General features: G+C 45.3%; 8 protein-coding genes across 8 annotated transcripts; 5 read left to right on the top strand and 3 right to left on the bottom strand.

Annotated features, from left to right (window-relative positions):
- Positions 1–1096: 1096 nt before the first annotated feature.
- On the top strand, positions 1097–5451 carry AOL_s00004g234 (uncharacterized protein; the record flags this gene model as incomplete). The annotated part of the gene is made up of 5 exons (XM_011118884.1): positions 1097–1435; positions 1516–3864; positions 3926–3986; positions 4052–5214; positions 5275–5451. 5 exons carry the CDS (start codon positions 1097–1099, stop codon positions 5449–5451), a joined length of 4089 nt encoding a protein of 1362 aa, XP_011117186.1.
- A 772-nt stretch (positions 5452–6223) lies between these two features.
- Positions 6224–6631, top strand: AOL_s00004g233 (uncharacterized protein; the record flags this gene model as incomplete). The annotated part of the gene is made up of 2 exons (XM_011118883.1): positions 6224–6337; positions 6440–6631. The coding sequence occupies 2 exons, from the start codon at positions 6224–6226 to the stop codon at positions 6629–6631; spliced, it is 306 nt and encodes a 101-aa protein (XP_011117185.1).
- A 788-nt stretch (positions 6632–7419) lies between these two features.
- Positions 7420–8231, bottom strand: AOL_s00004g232 (uncharacterized protein; the record flags this gene model as incomplete). Its single annotated transcript, XM_011118882.1, has 3 exons — positions 7420–7488; positions 7606–7844; positions 8057–8231. 3 exons carry the CDS (start codon positions 8229–8231, stop codon positions 7420–7422), a joined length of 483 nt encoding a protein of 160 aa, XP_011117184.1.
- Positions 8232–8906: 675 nt separating this feature from the next.
- AOL_s00004g231 (uncharacterized protein) lies at positions 8907–13479 on the top strand (the record flags this gene model as incomplete). Its single annotated transcript, XM_011118881.1, has 4 exons — positions 8907–9104; positions 9170–12130; positions 12202–12823; positions 12893–13479. 4 exons carry the CDS (start codon positions 8907–8909, stop codon positions 13477–13479), a joined length of 4368 nt encoding a protein of 1455 aa, XP_011117183.1.
- A 2840-nt stretch (positions 13480–16319) lies between these two features.
- On the top strand, positions 16320–17309 carry AOL_s00004g230 (uncharacterized protein; the record flags this gene model as incomplete). Its single annotated transcript, XM_011118880.1, has 1 exon — positions 16320–17309. One exon carries the CDS (start codon positions 16320–16322, stop codon positions 17307–17309), a length of 990 nt encoding a protein of 329 aa, XP_011117182.1.
- A 1203-nt stretch (positions 17310–18512) lies between these two features.
- Positions 18513–21098, bottom strand: AOL_s00004g229 (uncharacterized protein; the record flags this gene model as incomplete). Its single annotated transcript, XM_011118879.1, has 3 exons — positions 18513–19421; positions 19524–20811; positions 20905–21098. 3 exons carry the CDS (start codon positions 21096–21098, stop codon positions 18513–18515), a joined length of 2391 nt encoding a protein of 796 aa, XP_011117181.1.
- A 503-nt stretch (positions 21099–21601) lies between these two features.
- On the top strand, positions 21602–22493 carry AOL_s00004g228 (uncharacterized protein; the record flags this gene model as incomplete). The annotated part of the gene is made up of 7 exons (XM_011118878.1): positions 21602–21646; positions 21702–21726; positions 21807–22015; positions 22086–22161; positions 22229–22242; positions 22348–22370; positions 22445–22493. 7 exons carry the CDS (start codon positions 21602–21604, stop codon positions 22491–22493), a joined length of 441 nt encoding a protein of 146 aa, XP_011117180.1.
- A 685-nt stretch (positions 22494–23178) lies between these two features.
- Positions 23179–24662, bottom strand: AOL_s00004g227 (uncharacterized protein; the record flags this gene model as incomplete). Its single annotated transcript, XM_011118877.1, has 2 exons — positions 23179–23684; positions 23945–24662. The coding sequence occupies 2 exons, from the start codon at positions 24660–24662 to the stop codon at positions 23179–23181; spliced, it is 1224 nt and encodes a 407-aa protein (XP_011117179.1).
- Between the last annotated feature and the right edge of the window lie 2640 nt (positions 24663–27302).

Below are 27302 nucleotides of genomic sequence, written 5' to 3'. Positions count from 1 at the left end.
CGGGATTTCCTCGGTTTTGAAGACATGGAATGTTGAAGCTAGCTATACCAAGATGGCGGTGATATCCTGTGGCGACTGATGTAAGGGCAAGCAGCTAGCTAGCTCCTAGTACTGATAGCTAAGTAACATATGGGTGGTATTTGTCAGGACAGAGAAATATGGTAGAAGAACAAAGAAAGCTAGTCGGAGATATCGAAATAGCCGGCCACAGCGCTCCCTCTAGGACATTATCTGAGCCTGATAGTCGATATTGTAGTGTATTGGATGGTGGCGGTAGTGATGATGGTGATGATGGTGATGATTGGGATTTAATTTGGTTCTGAGTACAGTCAAAGGATAAATGGTTTCGACAAACAAGAACAGCTCATGCTGGCTGACGACAGAAGTCAGAGGTCTTGGCAAGGGCACATCCTGCATCATCCATCCATCCCATCTAACGAGGATGACATGGGCCCCGGCAAGCAGCAGCAGTAGCAGCAAGCAGGATGTTCAAGCACAAGCGGATTAATGCAGTACCTGCTCTGTAATGTACCGTACCTGAGCGCGGGCCCCATCCGAATCCGACGGGCGGTCGCGCATTATGCGGGTAGATGCGTTTACTTGCTTATACATACTATACGTTAGATATATGCCTCATACCATGTATCCATGTCGGTAGTGATGGATACTGAGGTCTGCACTGTAACCGTCTGGGCCTGTGGCATGGAAGTTGGGGCCTTATCGATAGAGTGAGTGTGCGCTATGTAATAATGTGTGGTGTTGCCCCGCCGCACTGACAACGGCCGGCCGACCGATCGACCGACCGACCGGGACTACAAGTTCGCTAGGTAACTGACTGGGGGCGTGACCGAGGCGAATTTGGAGATGGATTGATCAAATTAGTCTGCCGCGTCGCGTGTTTCCCACACAATTCAGCTATCACCATCTAGTTACTTAGGTAACCACTACCAACACCTTTTTCAAATGTAACACAGTGCCTGCTAAGTGCTTTTGACTGTCCATGGCTGTTCAGATATCACTATGAACTTGACTCTCCCTCCTTCTCCTTCTCCTACTACCTCACTACTCGATACAATATCCTTCCAACCTTCCCACGATGAATCTCCTTCACGAATGGATCAAACCGGACCTCGAAGCTGAGCTTCAACGGCTCGAAGAAGCTAGCCAACAGCTTCGAAATCAACGGAACTCAGCCCAAATCAACAGGTCCCGCAAAATATCGAAATACTGGAGATTAAAGGCTGCAGCCAAAGCTGAATACCAGGCCCAACTGAAATCAGACCCGAAATCCAAACCCATTCTAGAATCCATACCGAAACCAGAACACTGCAAGCTCTCCTATGACGATACTCTCGTTGCACCAATAGACTGGAGCCCTCCTCGTCATATTCAGTCTCCACTCAGGGAAACGAAGCATTACGTTCAAATTGTTCAAGTAGGAGAGAGATAATCCACCTGTGCCAGCAACAAAGCAATCAAACGAAAGTTTCGACTTAGCTGACGATACTCTCACAGTTAACCTCTGAAGTCGATCCTGAAAAACCGTTCAATGCTGTTGTCACCGACGGCCATGTTTCAATCCCAGCCTTGTTCAAAGTTTGCAGCAGTTGGACTGCTCATCCAGCCCTTATCAAAACCGGCGCGGTCTTCCAGATTAGACGATATATTTTTCGCTTCCCAGGCTCCTGTTCTAAAAGCTGGGAAGAGGGTCTTACAAGAAATGACCAATTAAGTCTCGCCAGAAGTATTAGACAAGGACCGAAACGCCCGAAGTCTTTGAAATATCCATCGATCGCTGCTTCCATAGGTACTTACCGATGGGAGAATAATTTTTTGCCAGCAGATGGACTACTCCTTGAGATCGAGATTTCAAAAATAATTCCGACAGCAGAATCCAAACATGATATCTCCCCACCGTCAATCGAAGATAACTGGAAGCTCATGGACATTGTGAACCAATTCCCAGTCCTGCCCATACGGATTCCTGGGTTGGATCTTTGGTCTACCGAAATAATCGAAGAAGTTGCTGGAATATGGTATGGCGAAATAGCCTGGTACAGGTTTTCACAATCTATCAGCCCTAGACAGTTCCAGAAACTTCCAAGCATAAAGACTACCTTCTTAAAGCGACTTCAAACTGAAGGCAAAATCAAAACAGCCGTGAGAAGGGCACGGAGGAATGTCTTTGAGCCCATATATCATACCGAGGGGCCAATTGGAGGGCTTTTCGAGATCCGGCAGGCGTACAGGGACCTCCAATTGTTATTGAAGAACAAACCACAAACCCCTGTTCTAAGAATACCAGGCACCAACCGTCCCCTTCAGAACCAAGGTTACTCAAACTCCCCTGAGGAAGACCCCGAAATCACCTTCCAATCCCAGGAGACGACGACAGGCACCCCTCAGTTTGCAACCCAATTCCCGTCAGTTCGTCATGTTTCCAAAACTAGACATGAGAAAGAATACCGAGAGAATCTGGATCTAGAGAAAAGAATAGCAAGGTTCCGATATGATTTAGATCCAGTGGAATGCGATAATTTCAGTGAAATCATGCGTACCCTTTATGTAAGGGCACAGCAAGGCGATTTCGAAACTGGGGGAGATACCTCATCCGTCTATAGACATATTTCGGATTTTTATGCTATGAAGATTTTGGCGAAGGTTGAGATTACCCGTGTTAAGCCACAAGCGTCGGGTGTTCGCTCCTCACGTCCTTCAGAACTGAGGAAGAACAAAAAGGAGGAACCTATTCAGAAAGCAAAGAAGCCCGCAGAACAACCTCGTCTAGAGGCGCCTCACAGAGAATCCAGCATCATGGTCCCCTCTCCTCGGGTGGTGGATTTATCTGGTCGGGAAAAGCTGCAAGCAGCTCTTACTAAGATCAAGAAGCAGCAAGCCATCGAGGCTGCCCAGAAGGCCTCTGGAAGCCCTGTTGCCGTTCCAGGAAACCAATCACGCCCACATAGTTCTCTTGCCATTCCAGCCTCTCATCGAAAGGTACCAGAAGACAAATCTTTCCCCCAGTTAACAAAGAAGGCGAGTTCGAAATCCTTGCGTAGCCAGGAAGATGCTAGAACCCCTATGAATAGAGTTTCTCCTCCTCCTCTCGATGGGGATCCAATGGAAGGTGTTACTGTGCATATGGCATCACAATATCAAGATTCATCAAATGGGCTACAAAGCAAGATGGGTAGATTGAGTGCTAGGCGTTCTATGCCGGCGTTGTTGGAAGCCCCTAGGGCGAGATCTGGCATGAAACTTACACAGAATGGATCCTCAGCTAAACGCAAGGCACACGATAGGCTGTCTCATCCAGGACTAAATGATAGCCATTCTCCCCAAATCTCCGCCCCCACTCCGGTATCTAGATCACCTATTGTTCTGGATCCGACTCCGCCATTACCTGAAAAGGGAACTCTGAGGCTCTCAAGGAAGGAAGTTGGAGAAACGTCGACTCGAAAAACCTCAGCCCAGGATGATCCCAAGCAATCCACGCCTGAGTATGGACGAAGAACCCCTGCCGGTTTTGAGAAGAGAAACGGGTCTGCCCCGCCGGCTCCATTTGGTAGTGAATACGAACAACCTCCCACCGGCCTACAGCATCCCCAACCTCGGAAAATGATGCCACAACTCCAAGCAATGGAGACGGAGAAATCTGTTTCCCCGCAATTGTCATCACACAGCCCTCCCATCGTTATTAAGGCTGAACCGTCGGATACTGTCCCTAGAATGGCTAGTCTTCCTGAGGCGCGGGAAGCTAGTCGGCCGGACACTGAAATGACGGAACCGCCGCAGCCCGAGGATCTCTTAACTAGGCTTAATACGATGCTCCAGCTTATCCAAAACGAAAAGGATCAAGATAAGGTAAACCGATATATGTTTTCCGTCCTCTGTCATTTACATTCATATAACTAATAAATATTAGATTTTACCTGAAAGAACTCAAGTCCCTGAAGACCAAGCGAGGGAACTATCAAAGCACACTGGTAAGCGTCTCAACCCCTGTAATATCTAGGAAGTAATATATCATGCTTAGGTGTATTTGTTTTAGCCCTCTGGCCGCTTCCAAGGAAGGAACTTCAGAAACACATGCGAGCGATACCGAATCTTGAGCCAAAGGATATTGGTGCCCCTACTTGTAGATTTCCAGAAGATTTCGAACCCTACAACTCTACTATTGAAACGTCAACACAGCCGGGTACTCAAGCAAACCAGAAAAGAAAGGAAACGGCGGACTTGACAACAGTTAATCAACCGAAAAACCTAGTCCCTGGCGAACAACATGTCTTTACACTCACAAACCAATCTGTCGAAGATGACTCTGACGACGCGCCAGTTGACGGCTGGGAATCAACCCCACGCTCCAAACTAATAGATCCATTTGATCGGCGGAACGAGGTGTCTGAGAACTCTGACGCCGAATCTCTTCTGGATGGTAATCCGCCCCCTGCGTCATCAATGCAGTCACCAAAAATATCGGGGCGTGAACAAACTCCGAAGAAGGTTAAAAGTGCTCTGGTGAAGACAAATACACCTGTGCCTTCTTTGCGCAGATTGGTGGCCGAAAAATATACGCCACCTGTAAAGAGGATTGTGGGGGTTCCTTTACCTTCTTCGCCGGATGGAGATGACGACCTTGCTGATAATACGTACCAAAAACGGTTTACAGCGACTAAAAATACTGCTGAGGCTAGACACCAGACCGGTGATGAGAATGATGAAATGGAAGAGATGAAGCCGGCCCACAAAGGAGAACGGATTGAAAATGAAAAGGGAGAAGGCGAAGAGAGCGAAGAGAGTGAGAAAGAAGGTGGAGAGGAGGGGGAGGAAGAGGGGGAGGAAGAGGAGGGAGGTAAAGAAGTGGAAGGTGATGAAGAGTACGACGACGAAAAGGGGGGTCAAGAGGAAGGGGAGGAAGAAGAATGCGAAGTCCAGGTCTACCAAACCCAATCCTCGCCAAATCTTCGACACCAGACTCCACGCCGCCGGGAACCACAACCAGATCAAGTGGTCCAAGTCACACCAATAGCGATTTCTTCATCCCAGCTCGGATATCCCGGAGCATCGCGTAGTTCTCCGAACACTAGCAAGCGAAAAGCAGACCAAATTTCCTTTTCACCAGTCAAAGCTGGTTCTGCAGTGTCGCCGATGATTCGAGGACCTAAAGTCTTGAAGATCGATGGGGCGGAGCAGGTTATGGGGACTCTTATTCAGGTAGGCGGTTAGCCCACCCCGACTATCCGAGATTAAGTTTTTGGTTACTGACATAGATAGCGGGCTAACGCCGCCATCGCTTCTAGCAAAGAGGGTGTGCGCCAGGACCTGAATATTTCACACGCAGACCTTGCGAAGGGGCTGCCAGGGAACCAGGGTAAAGTCCGTGCTATGTTAGACCAGCTACAGGAGAAGTGGTTTGCTGGTCTTTCTGACTCAGAATCTGATTTGCACTAGTCTATAATACTGTTGGCAACGTATTGATAATACGGCGCGATCTTGTGCTTAGTATGATTTCCTATCAGGTTGCGTGTTTGAAACTCGCACTTTTCGTTTGCATTTACATCGGCGTTTGATTTTCTGTCCTCCCCTCACTTTTGATTTTCTCTTATTTGTCAGATACCCATTTTGCATATCTATCATTTGCACTGTGGGATTGTTCGAGCGATTTTATGCTCTTTGATTGAGCTTTCATGGGGGAGCTATTCGTTTTTATATTATCCTTTTGTATATTATCCTTTTAGTAGCCATAGAGGGAGTAGCATACACTTTTATTCTGCTTCCTCAATTCTTCGACTTCTATTTCAATCCACTTTTGATAGCAACAATTACAGAAAGGGGTTTGCTTAAGTAAACAGACCCCGTGCCAGACAGAGTATGTAACCTATTCCACTAGACTCTGGGGATTCTCAAACTCTTCGTTACCAACTTTTTCATATTCACCCTCTGGCTCCGAGATTAATATTCACCTATAAATAGAGACGAAACTAGTCAACTGCGTTGCCCCACCAAAAATACCACACACCTTGACATCAAGAGCTTATAGCTACGATATAAGGACCAAAAACCCTTCCAGCCAAGCTTCATAGGATCTGAAGACCGGATCCGCGAACGCCTAAGAATCCTCGAGTCGAGTCGACAATACTACAAGACTTAACACACTCCCATTCTCACCTCTTTTCTACCCTTTACCGCCGGGTAAAAAGCAAAAAGGAAAAACTCAAAAACAATGGAAACTGCAGTACAACCCGACGCCCTTCTCCACTCCTTCATCACCAAGACTCTACGAGTAACTACGAATGATACTAGGATGTTTGTTGGGGAGTTGAAGTGTACTGATCGCGTATTTATAACATTCTTTGAATCCTTTCTTTTAGCTGTATAATGGGGAATATAGAACGCTGATATGGGATTTTATTTTTTTTATATTTTTTATTTTATGAAGGATGCAAATTTAATACTCGCAAGAACACACGAATACCGGATTCCGAAGTTTAAGTTGGAGGATATGGGGAGGAAAGTTGATTTGACGTCTAGGTACTTGGGATTGGTGGTTGTTATGGGGGTTGATATCTCTAGGATTGAGGTTGAGGAGATTGGGAGGGCCAGTGATGGGGATGATGGGATGGAGGTTTAGGGATAATAAACGTGGGGAAGGTTTTGACCCGTCGCAGGAGTTTCTCAATTTTTGTGGAATTGGATGATAGTTAACATGCATAAAAATCGGTCTTATGTCTTCGAGATTAGATGTCAAGATCGTGTTAATTGGTATTACACCTGGGTTTTATGGTTATTATATAGTGTCTTCTGGTTCTTTAGATGTTATGATACCCTCCTTATTCATGATGGTTTTTTACGTTTTACATTCTATGTTATGGTATGTTCAGATATGATATATGAGCTCCGAATGGGGCGCTTCTTTTGTCCCGTCACTTAAGGGTATCGTTTACGGAGCTTCAAGAACACGATAGTATGGTTTTTGCTGACTGATGTGAATTCGGCTAAGAAACATACACGAGAGGTCGTCTATATAAAACCCTGTAACCTCCCGACAGTTATTCAGCAAAACCAAATCGTGACTTGTTGGTTTCGTTGTTCTTTTGTCGTCCTGGTATCATGACAAAGGGCGCAAAAAAAACACGAATTCGTTCGGCGACGGCGACGGGCTGAGGATGGTGATGGTGTGTATACACAAAGCGTGAGTGAGAGAGTCTGATGTCTGAATCTGAAGTGACGACGGCGTGAGAGGAAAAAATTGGTAGAGGTATGTAGATATATATTACGAGTAAAAAGGACAAAGAAGAAAGCGGAAGGAAAAGGTTCTCGACGACGCCATTAAATGTAACAGTGTAACAGAATTCCCGTAAAAGTTATAATAAAAAAAGCAAAAGGATGAATGGGCTTTTGATTTTTTTGCTTGGTCATTTAGAACTTCGAGAATTGCTTGGAGCCCTTGGCCTTCTTGCTCTGTACTCGGAGGACGTTGAAGCGGACCTATATAACTCAGAAATATCGTTGTTAGCTATCACATCCTTTTGATATGGTTTTCGCTATTGTAAAGAGTCGTTTTTCGCGATTTTTGATAAAAGGTTATGGTGGGAAAAAACGTACAGTCTTGCTCAATGGCCTGCATTGTCCAATGGTAACATAGTCGCCATCCTCAACACGGAAAGCCGGCGAAACGTGGGCCGGTACGTTGTGATGTCTCTTCTCATAACGGTTGTACTTGGGGATGAAGTGGAGGTATGGTCGACGGATGACGAGGGATCGGTGCATCTTGGTGGAGATGACAGTTCCGGAGAGGATACGTCCACGGATGGAGATCTGACCAGTGAAAGGGCACTTCTTGTCTATAATTTCGCCGAAAAATGACACTGTCAGCCAGCCTATTCTCTTCCTAGCATTTTCTTTGCTTCTTCGATATCCCATCGATTCGCGACCATTTCGTCGAAGTTTGTCGGGTTTCCTCCATGTCTTTCTTATCTTGCTCTTCCTCGTCTTCCTCTTCAAATCACATATTCCCCTTGGAAAAATCTTCTATGTCGCGGAGTAATAGTCGTACCAATGTAACCACCCTCAATGGCGGCCTTTGGGGTCTTGAAGCCCAATCCAACGCTCTTGTACCATCTTCGGCCCTTTCCTGCCTTCTTCTTCTGCGAGGATGCCTTGTGGGCGAGGAAGATATGTGGTTGCTTCTGGAACGCACGTTCCGACTGGACGGTTAATTCGGTAGCCATTATTGCAGATTGAAGGTGTCGACGGGGAGGGATGGTCGGTGTCGTCGGAGTTTGCGGGTGGTGTCGTCGGATTCTAGTGTGTCGATGGGTATTTTCGAGGTGTTTGGCTTTGGCGGTATAATTTTCCCTTGGAGAGAAAAGGGTGTTTTAGGGCTTAGGGCTACTTCCTAATATAGTAATCTGAACAACGTCAAACATGAATACCAAATTGTGTTGCTTTTAGCTACATGTGTTGATAATCGCTTATCTATCCTATTCTGGACTAGCGTGACAAGAACATCTTGTAAACAAAACAACAACAAAAAGCGCGTCTTCTGGGGATGCAACCGGCCAAATGTGTTGACAGGAGCAACCTCTCACACCTTCACCTCAAGATCATCCCACCACTCCGTCATCAGTCGTGTGCTTCATCACACATACCTTTTTATCTTCTGTACATTTTGCCACTACGAGAAGGTATCGGAAGATTTCAACGATACCCCGCCCGACGGTGACTAATCGTTTTTGTTTTCTTTCGGGGCCGATATAAACACCATCTTGCCCCCTGCAATGTTAGCTTGAAGATACCACTCCAAACATTCAAGTTACACCTAATACCGAAATTTACAACATTAATACTATATCCTCCTACGAAAAGAGATTCAGAACCATTCACGGCTTATTAATTAATAAATCATGCCTGAACCAATAGTCCGTAAACGGGGCTCCCGAAAGTCAATTGCCTTTGTACCGTCTTCGTCGTTGTCGAAACCTGCCACCGAAGATAATAAGGAGAATGGTGGAAGCAAAGTTGGCGCATCGAAGAAGTCGCGTTCAAAGTCGCTTGGACCCGGCGAGCTCCAAAGCGCGGTCGATGACCAGAAACAAGAGAAAGTACGGAATCAAATCTTTAAAATAAAGACTTGAGGGCGGGATATAGCTAAATTATGGAAATATAGGTTATAAAATCGATCCTCCAACCACCAATTCCTATTTCGCCACTGCAACAGATTCCGTCGTTCAATAGTAAAAGCAAGCTTAAGGTGCTTGCGCCACCAATAATGGTTCCATTGAAGACAGAGAAAGAGCAACAGCAGGCACGACAGCAGCGTGAGGCACAACGATCTGCTGCTATGAGCCACAGGGAAAATCGTCGGAAGTCGCTTGGTGGCCGTCGTGTTAGCTTTAACCCGGAAGTTACTATGCACGTTTTGGAGGAGATGAGAATTTCAAACACGCCTCCATCGAATGAAACCAACAATACCAAGACGCCTGCTACAAGCTCAAGGGCAGCAGCAGCCGCTACACCCACACCTGCAAATAACGATACCGCTGCATCTTCTGAAGCCGAATCTAGCGATGCGGAACATCCTTCTACCCCGGAGAAGCAGGTGGAACATGAGGTTCCAGAGCCAGAATCCGCGAGATTAGAACATAAGAAAGAAAACAGAAAACCGATGACTCCAATGGCCAGATTTGACCAAACGGAAGAGTTTACGGGATCGCCGACACCAAGCTCTGTTTTTTCGTCCCCAGCGATGACAGACGATGCAGAGAGCGTCTTGGCGCCCGAGGATAGCTCTGATGAGGACGATACTGGTTTAATATCCGTTGTTTCGCCTTCGGTTACCGCTAGAACGGATGCGTCAGACGATGATGATGATGACGATAGCGACGGTATGGATATTGTCGATGGAAATGAAGTTACTGCGACTTTCACACCTTGGATCGCCCGCGAGCACAACCACCCACGTCTCAGTCACCCAGAAACCAACTTTACTTCTGCACCACCCCGACCACAAGATTCGAACCCTGAAATGCCATTTTCGGGGCGACGTCATGATCACCCGAGACTTAGTCATCCCGAAAGAGGGTTCTCATCTGCTCCTCGCGCTGCAGAACTTATGCGCCAGGACGAAGATGAAGATGAAGCCACGATGGAAATTACAAGAGTTGTTGGAAGAGGAGTTATCACGAGCCCATCCCCAGCGAGAGGTGCTCATGATTTGATGGACGACGATATGACCATGGAATTCACACAAGCGATTGGCCCGGGAATTCTGTCGAATCGAAGATTATCGACTGTTAGTGAGGGTACTGATGACGGGGAGATGACGATGGAGATCACAAGGGCTATCGGGCCTGGATTACTCTCGGCTAGGACGCAATCGATTACACAATCCATTGCATACCCCAAGCTCCCACGTTTTAGCCCCGACGAAGACGACGATGAACAGACTATGGAGTTAACAAGGGCTATCGGAGGTATCAAGTCTGTAGTTTCTCCTGGTCAGGCTAGCGATGACGGAGACGAGGATATGAGTATGGAGTTGACAAATGTAATCGGGGGGGTCCTTGCTAGTCGGCGCCAGTCAGAGCCAGAAGATGAAAACACTACTAGAAGTATGGACATGGATATGACTGTTGCAATTGGCGGGATTATCGAACAGGCAAGATTTGAGGCTACTGCGACCATCCCTGAAGTCGAGGAACCACAAAGCCCGACTGCAGATCTCACAGCCGTTACAATGCATGTTAATCCCTCTTTGTCAGCGCTTGTAGCAGAGGCAAGAGCAAGGTCTGCTAGCGTCACCAGCACTCCACCGGCCGCAGAAACGCCGAAGCGGGGACGGCCAAAGGGTTCTGCAACGCCCCAGAAGAGCAAAGAGGCTACTCCGAAGTCTTTAGGGAGGTCTCTAAGGTCAAAGACTACGACTCCACAGGACGAAAACCCTGTTGAAGCCGAGCCGGTTGTGGCGCCCGAGCCTGTTGCCCCGGTCGAAGTTGAAGCCGAGGTTTCGACCCCGAAGGCCGCGTCCAAAACTCCAAAGATCACCAATTCAACGAAGAAATCCACAACTAAGCCTACACCAAAGGCTACGACCACCCCAAAGATGACTCCGAAGACCGCAACTCCGAGACGTAGTCTTAGGACTCCACAGCAAGGGACACCGACCCCCAAAGCTACTGCTCTTGCTGGTACTGGCAAGGTCGCCGTTCTCGACCATGGCCTCTCCGCCAAACGACGTATCGCAGGTATCATTTCGCCTGGCGTCCACCTCACCAATATGAACATGAACGCTCAGTCCCCTAGTACTCGGGGGCCTACCGGTGTCGGTATCTCCAAACCAGGGATGGGGTCGCCATCCGTTCGAAAGATACTGAGTGCAAGGAAGCCAATTGCTACTTCAGAAGTACAGCCGTTCTCACCAGGAGTACGACCACTTTCTCAGCTTCTTAAAGATTTGAAGGACGAGAAGAAGGAAGGTGCTGCCGCTGCTATGTTTGAAAGCCCCGAGGGCGTCAAAGGCGCTAAGGGGATCAAAGAGATGTTGGAGAGAATGACGCCTAAGAAAGGTTTAGACTTGATTTCCGCTGGATCGGTGGGAAGGCATAAGCGGTCGTTTGACGCCGTTAAGGGTGATTTGATGGCTGCAGCTGCGGAAGCTTCTAGTTTGGAGCCCGGCCCTTCGGGGAGCCCGGCTAGGAAGAAGAGGAGGAGCTTGGAAGAGCAACCTACTCCGGTTCCTGCTACGACGCCTGCTGCTGAGAAACCTTCCGTTAGGTTTGAGGTCCAGGAGGCCCCGAAAGAGAAGAAGAAGGACGAAGATGTATTTGGACCATCGAGGGCTGTCATTACTCCCGCTAAGTCTGCGCCACCACCTCAGGTCGACAGTGACTCCGCGATGGACCTTGATAACCAGGAAGAAGACGAAGCCGATGTTCCGAATATGCCTATGAAAGAATTTCTTTCTATGATTGGAATTTCTTTTTTGGACGGGATTACATCTACGAAGCATCGACGGCAAACCGGCGCAATCCTGGGGCTAGGGGTTGAAATGAACGATGAGGAAGTTTCAATTGGTGATCAAATTAACGGTCAGTTGACTATTCGACCTTTCTTAGAGCTTTATGAACATGTGAGTTTACTTCTAGTTTTTGTATATGATAATGGGTCTAAGAGGGGTTACTGATTTTATGATTGCAATAGTTACAACGAGAGTTGAAACGCTCTAATAAGGAGGGGAAAGAAATGTTCAAGCAGATCGAGAAGATGGTACTCGAAGAGAACCCACGGTTGTTCAGAGAGTATCTCTTGGCACCGCCCGATGTGCGAGCGGTGATGGATTTACAGTTCAAGAATATCAAGAGTAGTTCGAGGTTGGAGGCTAGGGGTGATTGGTATACCTGGCGTCAGGGGTTGCAGGAGACTATCAAATCTAAGGCTCTTGAGAATTTGGAATCATTGAAGGTTGACGAAGGGGGTTTGAAGAAGTGGAGGGAGGTTGTGGACAAGTTGGGGCCTGGGTTAGAAGAGAAGAAGAACGAGTTAGAAGAGAAGCTTGAGGTTCTGAAGATTCGGAAGGAAGAAATTGAAGGATGTGATCCTAAAGAGCTTGAGGAGAAGAGAGAAGCCTTGAAGAATGCGAAAAAGAGGTTGGAGGAGAAAAAGAAGGAGTTGGAGAGATTGAATGGTGTTAGTGAGGAACTTGAAGGGGAGGTTAGAGGGCGGGAGGAGAGAAGGGAAACATGTCTGAGTGCTATTGAAAGTGCAGAAAGGGTTGCAGAAGCAAACAAAGGATACACGGAGGAGGAGGTTGTTGGTAGTATCGGTAAGTTTCCTATTTCAAAATGGTATCTACGTCAACGGTGACTTTACTAATAGGTGATGGCTGTGTTAGATCGCGTTCGTCAGCTTGAGGAGAAGACTGGGTGGATGGTGAAGAAAGCCGAAAGTCCTTGTTTCCTCGAGATGGTTTACAAGAAAGCTTTGGCGGTTAGGTTTAATGCCCAACGGCCGGATAACAAGGAGTCTCCCGTGGAGCTGACGTTGCTGAATACGACTGCTCCGACTCCGCAGCAAAAGTTTTTCATCGGGGCTATTCAAACATCAGCCCGAGAAGCAGGGTTCAAAAAGTTTAAGGATATGTTGAAGCACATCTCCGAACGATGGGACAGAGCTTCTGGTTTATTGGAAGAGATGGGAAAGATTGCGGGACCGTATCCTAGTACTATTAGTTTTGAGAATGGGTGGATGGTGTTTATGGCTGATATGTTGGTGATGGAGAGGAAAGCGAAGGTCAGAGTGAGGTTTTCCGTCAGTGGAGAAGATATTATGAGGGAAGTTGGGATTAGAGCTGAAGCTGTTTATGGAGAGGGGATGAGTGGATGGAAGTTGGATGAGTATTTGGAGAGGGTTGTCGGCGGGGAGGGGATGGGGTGGCGAGAGGCGATGGGGAGTTTGGGGAGGCAGTTGAGTGGGAAGTGATCACACGGACCGCACCTACCATTGTTACTTTCGGCGGTGTTTCTTTTCTTTTCTTTTCTTTTTGAGCACGGGGGGTTTTTCACGATCATGCTTTGCTCTCCTTCGCGATGTTTCTTTCTTTTTTTCCTTTCTGAATTGTTTTTGCTAGTTTTTGGGATTAACTATGATCAGGCGAATGGGGAGGGTGTTTTTTTTGGTTCTGACTTGTTTATTTTTCGTATTTTACCTTTTTCTTCTTCTTCTTCTTATTCTTATTCTTATTCTCCTAAGAACAAAAGCGATATACATTTATTCGTTTAGTATATTAAAGTGGCTTTTTCTATATTTCCATATTCCTTTACATTGTTACACTCGATTGATCCTTTACATATATATAATGGATGATCTGCATGGCACAGCTAGATCGATAACGTGTGAAGCTAGCTGGCTAGAAGCTTGATGGAATGTACTATCGCTATATATTTTATATATATTAGGCTAAATCTTATATTCATAACGATGTCTTGCGCCGGCCGCAGTGCATGTTAACTTTTAGGTAGACTAGTGTGAATACGCAATCCCGAGAAGATCTTGGTATATATACCTAGGTATGTAGATATCCGCGGCAAGGCAATTATTTCTAGCTAAGCCCGTGGATTTGTCTCATAGTCAGAATCATTTATATTACATATGGGTAATCAATCAAGTTAACTGGCTTTGCGCGATTCGGAGCCTTAACTACTTAGAGAGATATGATTAGTTAGTTAGTTAGGAGGAGTGGTGTCGCATTGGATTTGCAATTAATAGAATTTGAAGGGGGCGAAACTGTTTAGCGTTGGCGACATCTGCGCCGCGGGGGGAGTACGTAAGTTACCCTTCTCTCTCTTTCAACCCACATTCTTCCTTCGATGACGATAAATTTGGGGACGATAGCGAACAGAAGATTAAAATCCTAAGGAAAAGGGACATATATTGTTTCATAGAATTGATTTTAATATATGGGGGATTTGAGTGTTTGAGATGGTTTTTTGTGTGTGGAATGCAATGTTACGTGATGACGGTACAAGTACAGACAGAGCCATATGAAAACGGAATTTTATTTGGGTGTGTTTTAGGTGGTAAATTCGAGAAAGGACAAGCGAGTTTCTATGAATCGGATGGTGAACCAAGTGGAAGGGGAGTATTCCGTCGGGATCTAAGAGACATACATACGTCCTCTCCCGTTTTTTATTTTATTTTTATTTTTATTTTTATTTTATCTTTTCATGCATGGAGGAAGGAAGGAAGGAAGGAAAGAAAGTAGAAAACAGCCTTGTGCAATTGTGGAGGAGAAAAGAGAGAGTGTATCATTTCATCTCATATCATCCTCACCTACATGTACATACACACTGACCCTCCCCAGTCATCCCCTGGATGCAGAAGGAAGGAAAGAATTATACTCGAAATGGAATAAACTTGCAGTCAGTCTTTGTCTTTACTTTTTTTTTTTTTTTTTTTCCGTCTCTTTCGAATGTACGGTATGTGTGTGTTCGTACGTGATGCATGGATAGTTGATGGTGGTCGTGGGGTATCTGCCTAAGCTAAGTGGTGAGCGAGCACGGCAGCTTGAGCTCGACCAAAACTAAACTAAGCTTACATACTACATACTCTGTATACTATATACTATATAATACTATACTTGTATGTGTATAATCCGTGCGAGACGGGGTAAAAGTACAGCTGCACTAGTGTAACTTTGGATACTTTTGCATGGGTGGGTTTTTTGTGAAGCTCGTCATGGTGATTACCCACTTCTCTCTCTCTCTCTCTTTCACTTCCCTTTTGACTACACAAACGGTAGATATATGTATGCAAGTATGTAAGTATGTAAGGTAGATAGATGCACGATTGAGAGCCGAGAATTAATCTAATCAGCCGCAATCTGGGCATCTTATCTTCTTCCTCGTCTACTTCCATAGCAGAATTAGAGTTATGTCTGTAGAGACGGGAAAAAAGTGACAAATAGTAAGCATGCCAAGGGAAACCGTCTGTATGATCCTTTCTTCCCTTTCCTTCGAGACATAATAATACCTACAAGGGTGGATCTACTACTAACCATGGCCACGCCCATGCCTGATCTTGATGATGGTAGTATTGACTGATGTTCAAAGTGTGGTGGGTGGTGGTGGCTCAGCCCCGATCGAGTACGTTCCCTTTTCGAAGCTTTCCCGGGGGCAAAGCAAAGTGTGCAAAAACTATTATTAGCAGACAGAACCTTTCTGTCGGTCTTCCTTGGCCCTTTTCAATTGCAATACGTCTGATGTAACGGGTACTTCCTGAGACTGCGCAGTTTTGACCGCAGGGAATGTTCCGTCTACTCTTTTACTTTTTCTTTTTCTTTCTTTTTCTTTCTTTCTTTCTCTCTTTCGGTGAGGCTGACAGGTATTCGAGTACCAGCGTGAAGTATGAAGTATGTGTGTATGGCCTGTCTGTTGACCAGCATTGAACAGGGTTAAAGATCTCTAACTGACACGCCGGCTGTGCGAGCTGAATGAATGTAGATACTATCATATGGTATGATATGATATGGTATGAATGGTTTATATAAGCTGGGTGGTCCACACACTATCCGTCCTGCATGAATGAATTTACTTTTCTCTCTTTCTCATTCTATTTTATCTATTCTACTTTTATATCGAACTTGTGAAGAAAAGGTATCGAAGTATCTAAACTAGTACTTCTGAGGTTGTAGACAGATCGTGTGTATACCTACGTCCTGTGAAACACCACTACCACCACCACCTCTCCCAACCTCCTCTTCCCATTATCACCATAATCATTGCAATCTTCGCATCATAAAATAAAATAAAATAAAAGAAACAATGGGTAGAGCTGCACGTGCAGTCTGCGTTTCCGTGCCGTTACTGGCAACCGCCGCCACAGCCGTCTTGATCGTAATCTCCACCTTCATCGGCCAAACAAACGTCAACAACAATTGGCTCAATTCCCTCTACTTCCTCCGTCTCGACACCCGTTACATCAATGCCCCTCAAGAACTCGCCGACATCCCCGGCACAAATCTCGATAACTTCGTCCTAGACAAAATCGGCGTCGACCTATCCATCCAAAACACCGCCAACCTCGTCGGTGTCGCTGATTTCTACCAAGCCGGTCTCTTCAGCTACTGCTCTGGAACATTCGACAATGCCACCAACGAATGGAACGTCAAAAACTGTTCTTCCCCATCTAGTTCCTTCTACTTCAACATCATCGATATCATCAACGCCGAAGCGAATAACGGCAAAAACCTAACTTTCCCAAACCAAGTCAACGACTACTTCAAAGCCGTCAGAGCTCTAACCCGTGCCCAATACATTTGTTTCATCGTCGGAATCGGTGCCACGGGTCTAGAATTCATCTTGGGTTTCTTCGGTTTCCTATCCCGTTGGGGTTCCTGCGTCACCACTTTTGCCGCAGTATTCGCTTTCTGGACTTTACTCGCCGGTTCGGTCATCAACATCGCTTTATACGTTTCATTGTCAAAGACTTTCGATGCTACTTTTAATACCTTCGGCGTTAGGGGTTCTATAAACAGACAGGTTTATACTTTGATGTTTATCGGTGTTGCTGTTTCTTTCGGTGCCATGTTGTTCTGGACTTTGACTACTTGCTGCTGCAGTGGGAGAAGGGATAGAATTATCAAGGGCGAGAAGGCTAGTAGGAGTGGAAGTCCCGTTAAGGGATACGAAAGAGTTGCTTCGCCTTACTTGGGAGGTGGTGGACCGGCTCCTCCACCGCCGCATCAGCAGTACGGACAGGCTTATGGGAAGAGCGAAGGTCCTTATGAGCCTATGAGACATACTCAGGTTTAAATTAAATAAAGAAGAAGAAGAAAGAGAAGAAAAATAAAGAAGAAAGATATTATTTTTTTTTTTCTTTGAGGGGGGAAGAGGATAATGGTAATTCTTAATATACCATACCATACCATACAAACAGACAAGACTAGATGAGGTTTCGTTTTACTTTTTCTTTACAATCACTTGGATTAGCTCTCTCTCTTTCTCTCTTTTCAAGGAAGGGGGGTATTTATGAATTGGGGTTTGGAGGTTTTTGTTATACATTTTTTTTTCTTTTTGGCGTTAAAGACTGGCGTTTTTCTTTCTTTCTTTTCTTTTCTTTTCTATATTGATTTTGTCTCTTTCACTTATTGAATGACGAGAAATACTTAAAAATTAAAATCCAACTGTTATGAACTCTCCTTTATATACCCTCATCGTTTTTCCTTCAAAAATCATATTTTTATCTTCGAATTCTTGATCTTCAGCTTTTTGCTTCTCATATATACTTCTTTTTATATACATATATGCATACATACGTGTGTTCAATTACGACACAAGCTAAGATCTTTTCTTCATTTCAAAAAGAAAGTTATCGTAGCTAGTAATTATAAAAAAGTAAAAGTGTAAAAGTGTGAAGTGAAGATTTGGCCTGTCGATTCTAGTTTACATCTATATAAGTAAGTGTATATACAAAAAAACAAAAGAAAATGCCACGTTTTCCTGCGTGTGCTATGATCAATGTCCCTGATTCCCCGTTTCGCCATGGTACATACCTCTGACGTCTTATCCTTCCTTCCAACCGTGCGTGTGTGCCATTCAGCCATGTGGGAAACCCTTTCTTAAAACAAATTGTGGTATATACAGTGTGAGAACGAAAAAAAGAAGGAAAAGTGGGTATATAGAAACTGCTGCTCCATCCGACAAAACCCAACGATTTCAACTTCTTCTTTTTCTTCTTCTTCTTCTTCTTCTTCTTCTTCTTCTTCTTCTTTGGTGGATATGATACAGGTGGATGTCATGGGAGGTATATACATACTTAAATACATACATAAGTATTTATAAAAAAAGAGAGAGGGGGGTCTATATACTATAGCAATAAATCTAATTCATATCAGTCTTGTTCTTTTTTCCATCCAGAGATATCATATGATGCCAAATATTCTCCTAACCAAAAAAAATATATATATAAAAAAAAGGGAGGAAAAGTAAGTAAAAAGTATATAATACTCCCCTCACCTACGACTTCTCCTTCGCAGCCAACTCCTTCTCATGTGCTGCGATCAACTCCCTCTGATGCTGCGGCATAGCAGGACTATACTTCAAAAATTCCATCGTAAACTCTCCTTTACCTTGCGTAGCAGCTCTCAGCACGCTCGAAAATCCAAACATACTGTGCAACCCTGCTTCCGCATACATTGTAAAATCATCAACTCCGATTTCCGTATCCTCAATCATCGCATTACGTTTATTCATCAACCCCACGATAGCACCCTGGAACTCCGCGGGTGCTGAGATGGATACACGCATGATCGGTTCCAAAACGATAGCTTGGGCGTCTTTGAACGCCTTTCGCATGGCCTGTTGGGTTGCGATTTTGAATGCCATTTCTGAGGAGTCGACGATATGGGTTGCACCGTCGTTAACTGTCATTTTAACACCAAGGACCTTATGACCTAATAATGGTCCCTTGTCGCAGCTGGCTCTGAATCCCTTTTCGCAGGCAAAGACGTATTTCTCATCGATAGCTCCACCGAAAATTGCATTTTCAAAGATGTTTTCTCCGAGTTCACCGGTTGGTTCGACGGATCCTGCTACTCTGGCGAAATCTCCAGCTCCGCCGGATTGTTTCTTAAGTGTGTGATCGAATGTAACTTTCTGGGTGACTGTTTCGCGATAGGCGACCTTTGGTTGACCGGTCACGCAGTCGACTTTGTATTCTCTTCGCATTCTTTCGACGTAAATTTCAAGATGTAATTCTCCCATACCCGAGATGATTGTTTCTTGGGTTTCTGGGTCTTGGGTTACTCGGAAAGTTGGGTCTTCGCGTTGGAAGCGGGAGATGGCTTTGGAGAAGTTGGCGGTTTGGTTGTTGGATTTGGGGTTTATGGCGAGGGAGATGACGGGTTCGGGGACGTGCATCGATTGCTATATATAAAAGGGAATGTCTGGGTTAGCTGGGTGTTTCGAGGGTATATATGATAGATAGATAGATAGAACGAAGGGAAGGAAGGGAAGATGGATACTAACAAGAGTATAAGACTGTTGTCCATCCGAGAAGGTATCACCGGAAGCACACTCCACACCGAACACCGCACAAATTTCACCAGCTCCGATGTTATCCACATCCTCCATCTCGTCGGAATGCATTCTAACCAACCTAGGAACCTTGACTTTCTTCCCGGTTCTGATGTTAAACACAAATCCACCCTTCTTGAGTGTTCCTTGGTACACTCTGATATAAGTCAACTGTCCAAAGTTACTTTCTTCGAGTTTGAAGGCAAGTCCGATGAACGGTGCTTGTGTGTGTGGGATCAATGCTACTGGCATTTCCTTGCGTTTTCGGTCCAAAGCTGTGTTCTTGACTTCAGCAGGTTGTGGGAGGTAGTTGATGACACCGTCGAGCATGGGTTGGACACCCTTATCTGCTAATGCCGAACCCATGAATACCGGTGTGAACTTCAATGCCAACGTAGACCGACGAATGGCTGCATGAATTTGTTCATTCGTGGGGATTTGTTCCTCCAGCCATATTTCTGCGATTTCATCATCAACATCTGCCAAAGCAGCTATCAAAGCCGATTTCTTTTCCTTAGCTAGTTCCTTGCAGTGTTCTGGAATATCATCGGTTTCTTTGATAACGTTTCCTCTGTGACCTTCGAAATAGATAGCTTTCATTCTGACCAAGTCGATGATACCCTTAAGTTGATCTTCGGTACCGATGGGGATTTGTACCGCTGCCGCCGGGATTTTGAGTTTTTGGTTCATTTGTTCGATGACCTTGAAAGGATTTGCGCCCATTCTGTCGAGTTTGTTGATAAACGAGATTCTTGGAACATCGTAACGGCGCATTTGACGATCAACGGTAATGGTCTGAGATTGTACTCCACCAACAGCGCAAAGAATCATAACCGCCCCGTCCAAAACTCTCAAAGCTCTCTCTACCTCAACAGTAAAATCAATATGTCCAGGTGTATCGATCAAATTGATATGGTACTTTTGATCAACCCCCTTATCATCCTTCTTCGACCAACTACAGAACGTAGCAGCGGATTTGATGGTGATACCCTTTTCTCTTTCTAAGTCCATAGAGTCCATTTTGGCACCCACGGAGTCTTTACCTCTGACTTCATGGATAGAGTGGATTCGACCGGTGTAGTATAGGACTCGCTCCGTACAGGTGGTTTTGCCGGAGTCGATGTGAGCGGCTATACCGATGTTTCGTAGGTGAGAGAGACGAGAGAGCTCGCTGGGGTCGAGACGGCTGAGGATGCCATCTGCGGTGAGGTTATCGGCGCCTTCTGCTGCGTCTGCTAGTCTGTATATACCCGTTCGTCCGTATTAGTAAAAAAAATAAAAAAAATAAAGTAAAGTAAGAAAACGGATCAATTGAAGGTATTGTAGCTCTTACAGAGAAGCTGCAGCAGCGCTTTGGTATCTAACGCCATATGTGCACCTCGGAGCAAGCAATATAGGAGCTAAAGCCGATGTTCGGGACGTTGTCGCTCTCGGAACCAGTGTTCTTAGAGGTGTGGGACGGGCAACGGTCGACAATGAAGCGAATGAACGGCATTGTCGCCGTATTATGTGAGATCTGGCCCTCATCTGGGAGATATAAGAGATGACAGCGAGGGTGGTAAAAGCTGCCAATTGAGGTTGGTGGATCTTCGAGGGATGGCGGTGGGGAGGTGAGGTTGGAGTTTGGGTTTTTTTCTTCGTGAAGGGTTTTTTTATTAGGTGAAGCGAATGAGGCTTTGTGCGGCGATAATGTATAATTACGGTGCGGCATTCACGATTTGGCGACGGTTTTGGTGATTTGTATTAAGGTTCCTATTGAGAGGAAAGATACTGGATATTTCTATTGAATATAATCATCTCTATGTATTTTTAGGAATTAAACATGAAACATTTTGGAAACATCATGGTGATAAAGAATCACATCGAATGCGGCGCGCGGTGGGGCCAAACAGGAAAAAAAAAAGAGCTTGGTTGTCGCAAAACATCCCACCAAAACTTAGCCCCGCCATCCCTCATCCCTCCTCAACCTTCACCGACTACTCCTCTCCGTAATACCACAACCACGACAGCCACATAAAATATCATCAGCCATGTCTTCCGTATTTAACGCCGAAACGGCAGAAAACTCCGAGGATGTAAGTTTCTCCGTCTTGTAAAAGGGTGATAGTTGTAACTAATGGTTGTGACTAGATCGAGAAGCAGTTCGCCGTCAAAGGTACCTACCATACCATGGCACCGTAAAAGCATCACCAGAGAATACCTCGAATAACTTTTAACGATATAACTCGCATACAGCCGTCATGTACATGCAAACTCACTGGGAGCTCCTAACTCGATGCCGTGGCACTGATCTCAAACTCACCAAAATCGACGACGAAATCTACGAACACTTGAAAGAGACATTTCCAGACCTCGATGTTTCGAAAAAGTTGGATGAAGACGAGATGAAGAGCAAAGAAGGGAAGGAGAAGTGGAGAAATTTCGTTAACGTCTATGAAAATAAGGTACGCCAGAGACCTTTTAGAATGAATCTAGATCTGTGGCGATGCTAATGGTGTTGGTGGGGAGGGTTAGGTTAAGGATTTCAATTTCGGAACTATGTTGAGGACGGAGCCAGGGGCAGAGTATGATCAAAATACTACGATATTCTGTACGTTTTTGTCTTCTAAATGCATTGATGTTGGTGACATCGAGCTAATGATTCTTCGACGTCACAGCCGTTCGAATGCAGGTAAGAACGACTTCCCACCAACAACTACCGCCCTTCGCTCGTATTTCCGTTTTGAATTTCTTCCGTTCCCCCTTGTTTTTCGTTAACTAATAGTACATTTTTCAGTTTTATGCCATAGAAATCGCAAGGTATGTTGGTGTCTGTGCAAACTTCATGACTGTTGTATATCTTTCATGCTAATACAGTTTTCGGGCGGTGTTAGGAATAAGTTGGGATTGAACGATTGGATCTATAACCAAGCACATCCATAGGCAAAGAAGGCTTAGAGGTGTTTGTATGTATGTATGTATGTATGTGTATTAATTTACGTACATGTTAGGTTTCATTGGGAGACATGTAGGTGGTAGGTGATACTGGCAATGTTTTGAGAACGACGCTTCGACCAAGCTCTTTCCCGTGCCATGTTTGCGGATTCTATAGCGTTAGATACCATTATTTTACTTATTCATTTGCTTTATTTTTCGCTCAAGGTCTGTATTCATTTGTGTGTGTTACAGCGGTTGGTAGTTATTCCCTTTTGGCATGATTCCACCTTTTAGGCTATAAATCTAGGTGGGTATACTGGCAAGTACCTGGGTGAAGTAGCTATAGCTGTAGAATATAGTGTATGTTGCAGAGTAGCTAGAATTGATTAGTCTCGTTTTGAAGGGATTAATGTCATGTTCAGGGGTGTTCAGCAAAAAGGTCGTATAGTGCGCGCGCGCTAGTGACATACTAAAAGCACTAAGATACGGGCACAGTAATAGCGAGGGCAGAATAGTTGAAGCTGGAATAATATTAATAAACTAGGCATACAAAAGGATCGTGGATATCGGAGCCGAATTCAAATAAGAGCTCGAGACCAGCATAAAAGATATATTAAACGGGAACCTTCCCGGAATATGGGACTTAATTTGATCGACTGGTCCTAGACTGCAGAATATCTACACCGACAATTTACTTCTGATGTCCGGGAGGAGGATCCAGGCTGTAAGGAGGACTCATATCGTGGAACCAACCGCGGTATGGCGGCGGTCGAGGGTACTCTGGCACGGCTGCTAGAGTCAAGAGTACATTTCGTCGGTAATCAGTCGCCCATGGGTCAGGTGTGATCTCTGGGGTATATAACTCTTCTCCATCCGACCCGTACATAGGAGGTACTAGCTCTTGATTCAATTGAGCGACTTGGCGGGGTGTCAGAACCCCGGAGTTCTGGTATCGGGGCGGTAGACCGGATCGTAGGGGCATGTGGTTCCAACTAGGTCTGATTCTTTGCCCGGGCACTTGTCTACGAGATTCATCTACTGTCCACCCGTCCCAAACCTCATATCCATCGTCCACCGGTCGAAACCGAAATTGTGGGGGTATACGTTCGATAGCCCGTGCGAACGCATATATATCCTGGTGGGCATATTCGGAGCCTGGAACTTTGTGGCTGTCCAGTTCTACTGAACAAGCGCAACCTAATTATGGAATCGAGGAGTTAGGATTCTGTTAATGGTACATAGAGAATCGGCATGCAGAGGAACCTTGCATGACCGATCCAGATGATCACAGCCCGAGGAATGGGATAAAGTCTCACCCAATACAAAAAAACATATCGCCGCTTGAAAAGCGTTCTCACAACTCGATTTCCACCTCGGAGTGCCTCTGTATAAGCGGTTGGCGTTTTCCGGAGCTAGGAATGTATGAGGCACGATACGACCTTCTTTGTCGCACTTACAGGCCCTCTTGCACTTCTCTGTACCCATTAGGATGGATGGCATCACTTCTTTGTGAATTTTTGGTGTTAATAGTTCGTCAGCGCGCGTAGCCCTTCTTAGAAGGTCTACTATTCTGTCCCAGCGAGGTTTGTCGAATATCCGCCATATTTCAAGGTCTACCATACGTGGTTCGGTAGTAAATTGTCTGGCATGCTTGAGGCTTTCAAGGCCCCTAGGGCAATAAATCTCCATTGTTCCGGCTTTATAGAAAAATTCAGCAGGGACTTCAAGCCGCTTTTGAGACGTTGGTTCTAGCTTTTTGGGGTTGTTTTTATCGACCGTGGTGGTGGTGCTGGTGTCTTTTTTTAGATCGATATCCTCAATATTTATAGGTGTTTCTAATAAATCTATGGGAGTTTTCGTAGCTTCGTGACTAGCGCTTGTCGTAGTTTGGGCCGCATCGATTGTAAGATTGGCGGAAACTGTTGGCAGGCCGAGACGATTTTTGTTTGCAATGCCAACGTCACTGCATACTTCAATGCCCCCGGAAGGACAAATGGGAGGAATTATAGTGGTGTTGTATACAGGAAGTTTTGGATTTTCAAGGTGGGAAGTATTCCCTGGGGCTGGGGGCTGCGGATGATCGTGAGGCCTGCCCAAAATTGCAGATGCAAAGATAATGATGAAAATCCAGGGTTGTTTGGAGAGGCCTGGAGATCTTATGTTGAAGGGGGCCATTATATATATAATTGAAATCAAGACCGGGTATTGTAAACGTGGGGCATTGGATTTTAGGATTTTGGGTTATATCTTCACAACCCTGGAACTGCCTCCTACGACAGAGGGTCTTAAGACCAAAAATTTTAAAAAAAGGAAGAAGAACGAGTAGGAGGGTTCAAAATGGAGGAAATGGAAGAAATGGGGGCATGTGTGCTGTTCGTATATCTACTTGGGTATAAATTCAATTTGAAAACCATGGTAGAAGCTGACACACCCATGCATATATATATCTAAGGTCTATAAGCAGGCGAGTACAAATACCGCATATGTATCTAGTCTGGGCCACCCACCGGGTTCCTGGCATACAATCCAAACGTGCATGTCAACATCGGATACCCAACCAATTCACGAACATATACAATTTCTAATATTTCGGTTGACTAAATTCTGAAGCCAGCTAGCTATAGCTTGAAACCATAATAGGTTTGACATGAATCTGTGCCTACTCAAAATATATTATCTGCTGACAAAATCTGCATAAACGAGTATTTCTTAATTAAATGCTGTACGACTGCGCCGACTATGAGGGGGGAGTTGGAAGTCGGAAGTCGGAAGTCGGCTGTATATACAATAATACGGACAACCATTGCATTATGGCTGTATGTGCATGCGCCGCTCTCAGATGGGTAGTCCAGATCTTTCTAACTCAGACATCGTGCCGTTTTCTTTTGGATTATAATTTACAGGTTTATAACTTACAACCTACCTAGGTAGTTTCGTACCAGGCTTTCGTGTTACAACCATTGGATATCTGGGAGGCGAGCTTCTGTGTTGGGATGTGTGGTATTCTGTTCCGAGGACAAGCCCCGGTCGATATTCATAGACGAGTCCGTAGGCTACCTCGGCCACGGGACGAGACAATGCAACTTGTGTGTTTCTTTGGACATAGCTGAGCCACATTACGGTTGCTTGTAACCCATGAATATAGTGTAAATTTCGAGAGCATGAAGCCATAAAATCTATCGGTTTCGTCTATGTCTGATTTGGGACTGGGGTTTAGTTGAGCGAATAACAAATATTAATATATATTGGCAGCTTGCGCAATATAACAACCTCAGGCTAGGCGCATATGACGACTGAGAAAGGACCATGTCCGAGATCGATATACTATTAACTAACTCGCTTAGAAGCTTTGAGAAGGTGGTTGAGGGTGGTAACTATGGTAGGGAAGCTCTATAAATTGCGTATTGGTGATGGATCTGATTCCGTATAGTAGGTTGCTGCACCCACAACACATGCCACAACACTTTCCTGATAGTCACGTGACATGACCTTTCTGGATCTATATAGCGGCAGTTTTGTTAATGTTAGCTGCGATCCCACTAGCTACCCTGCAGACAAAACTAGCAGGCACGGGAAGCAGGTTAGATAGCCTAGCTAGGCTCTTGCTTGTACATGACAAGCTGGCAGCTGCTCTGAGACCGTCTGCGACATGGTAAAAAACTGTGAAGAGCGTTTCAGAACCGCTCTGCGCATGTTGACTGGTTGCGTACAACACATATTCTGCCACACACAACACAACAACACAAATGATTTAGGAACAGCCTTTCCAACTTCCAACAATTAACAATGGAAAGCTGGTACCTTCCAAGCCCAAAATTGAAGGCCGATGCATATGCCATATACCGGCCGGGGCTTCTCCCTAACCATGGAATACTGTCTTCATCCCCTTTCAATCTTAAACTTCTTCTTAACACCCCTTCTCAGTATATCTCGCAACTTTCACCTTGGGATCTCGGATCCCATCCATTCATTCGCATTCGCATTCGCATTCGATTCGAACTCATCCATCCGTCGTTTCGAATAACTACGATCCAACATTACATTAAATACTAGTATATATATATATTGCACTAACAGAGCCAACCGCTCCTGGCGTAGTCTCAAATATCAGCAGGTGCTTAGTACCTAGATACCTAAGTACTTATATATTACTGTTAAATATAAACCTACCAACGAATTCACCTGCGCTAAACAGCATTGGTGTCCACCCGAGTTATATAATATATCCCGACGAACGCAAGCTTAAGAGGCTAACTGAACACATTGGACGAACTACCGCCATATTCGCAAGGGTGTAACTCCCAAGAGCCCCCTGTTGGCACCCACGATGGTTGTAACAGGGGGCTAGTATGGCTCGAAAGAGAGGAATGGGGCTTTGATGGGAAATTAGACCGAAATATCAACCTGGGCGGTAATTCGGATCCAACGGCTGTAGCTTCAGATTCAGATTCAGATGACAGTTGCCAACCCAACATTTCGGATTCTGATACTTCAAATGACACCCCAAGCGACGTTTCTGCGCCGCTTCCCTCCCCTCGCCCATTAAAACCAACACTGGACCTACTTCTGCCATGTAGTCCTTTAGGTGGCACGGATCTAGGTGGCATCCACAGCGAGTCGGGAGGCGAGGCGGCGCCATGGTGCTCTTCTCCTGCTGCCTCCGTTGGCTCTTCATTCTCATATCTGGACGGAGATACACTCATTGAAGGCGTCGACCCCCATTTTACAGAAAAGTGCGGATACGAAGAGAATAATACCGAGTCAAATCCACTACTTTATTCAAAAACCGAGGATAACTTACACAACTTTCCGTTT

Source organism: Orbilia oligospora (genome assembly GCF_000225545.1).
Source record: "Orbilia oligospora ATCC 24927 unplaced genomic scaffold scaffold00004, whole genome shotgun sequence".
In the NCBI taxonomy this organism is placed as follows: Eukaryota; Fungi; Ascomycota; class Orbiliomycetes; order Orbiliales; family Orbiliaceae; genus Orbilia; species Orbilia oligospora.
This window is presented reverse-complemented; position numbering and strand designations above follow the sequence as displayed.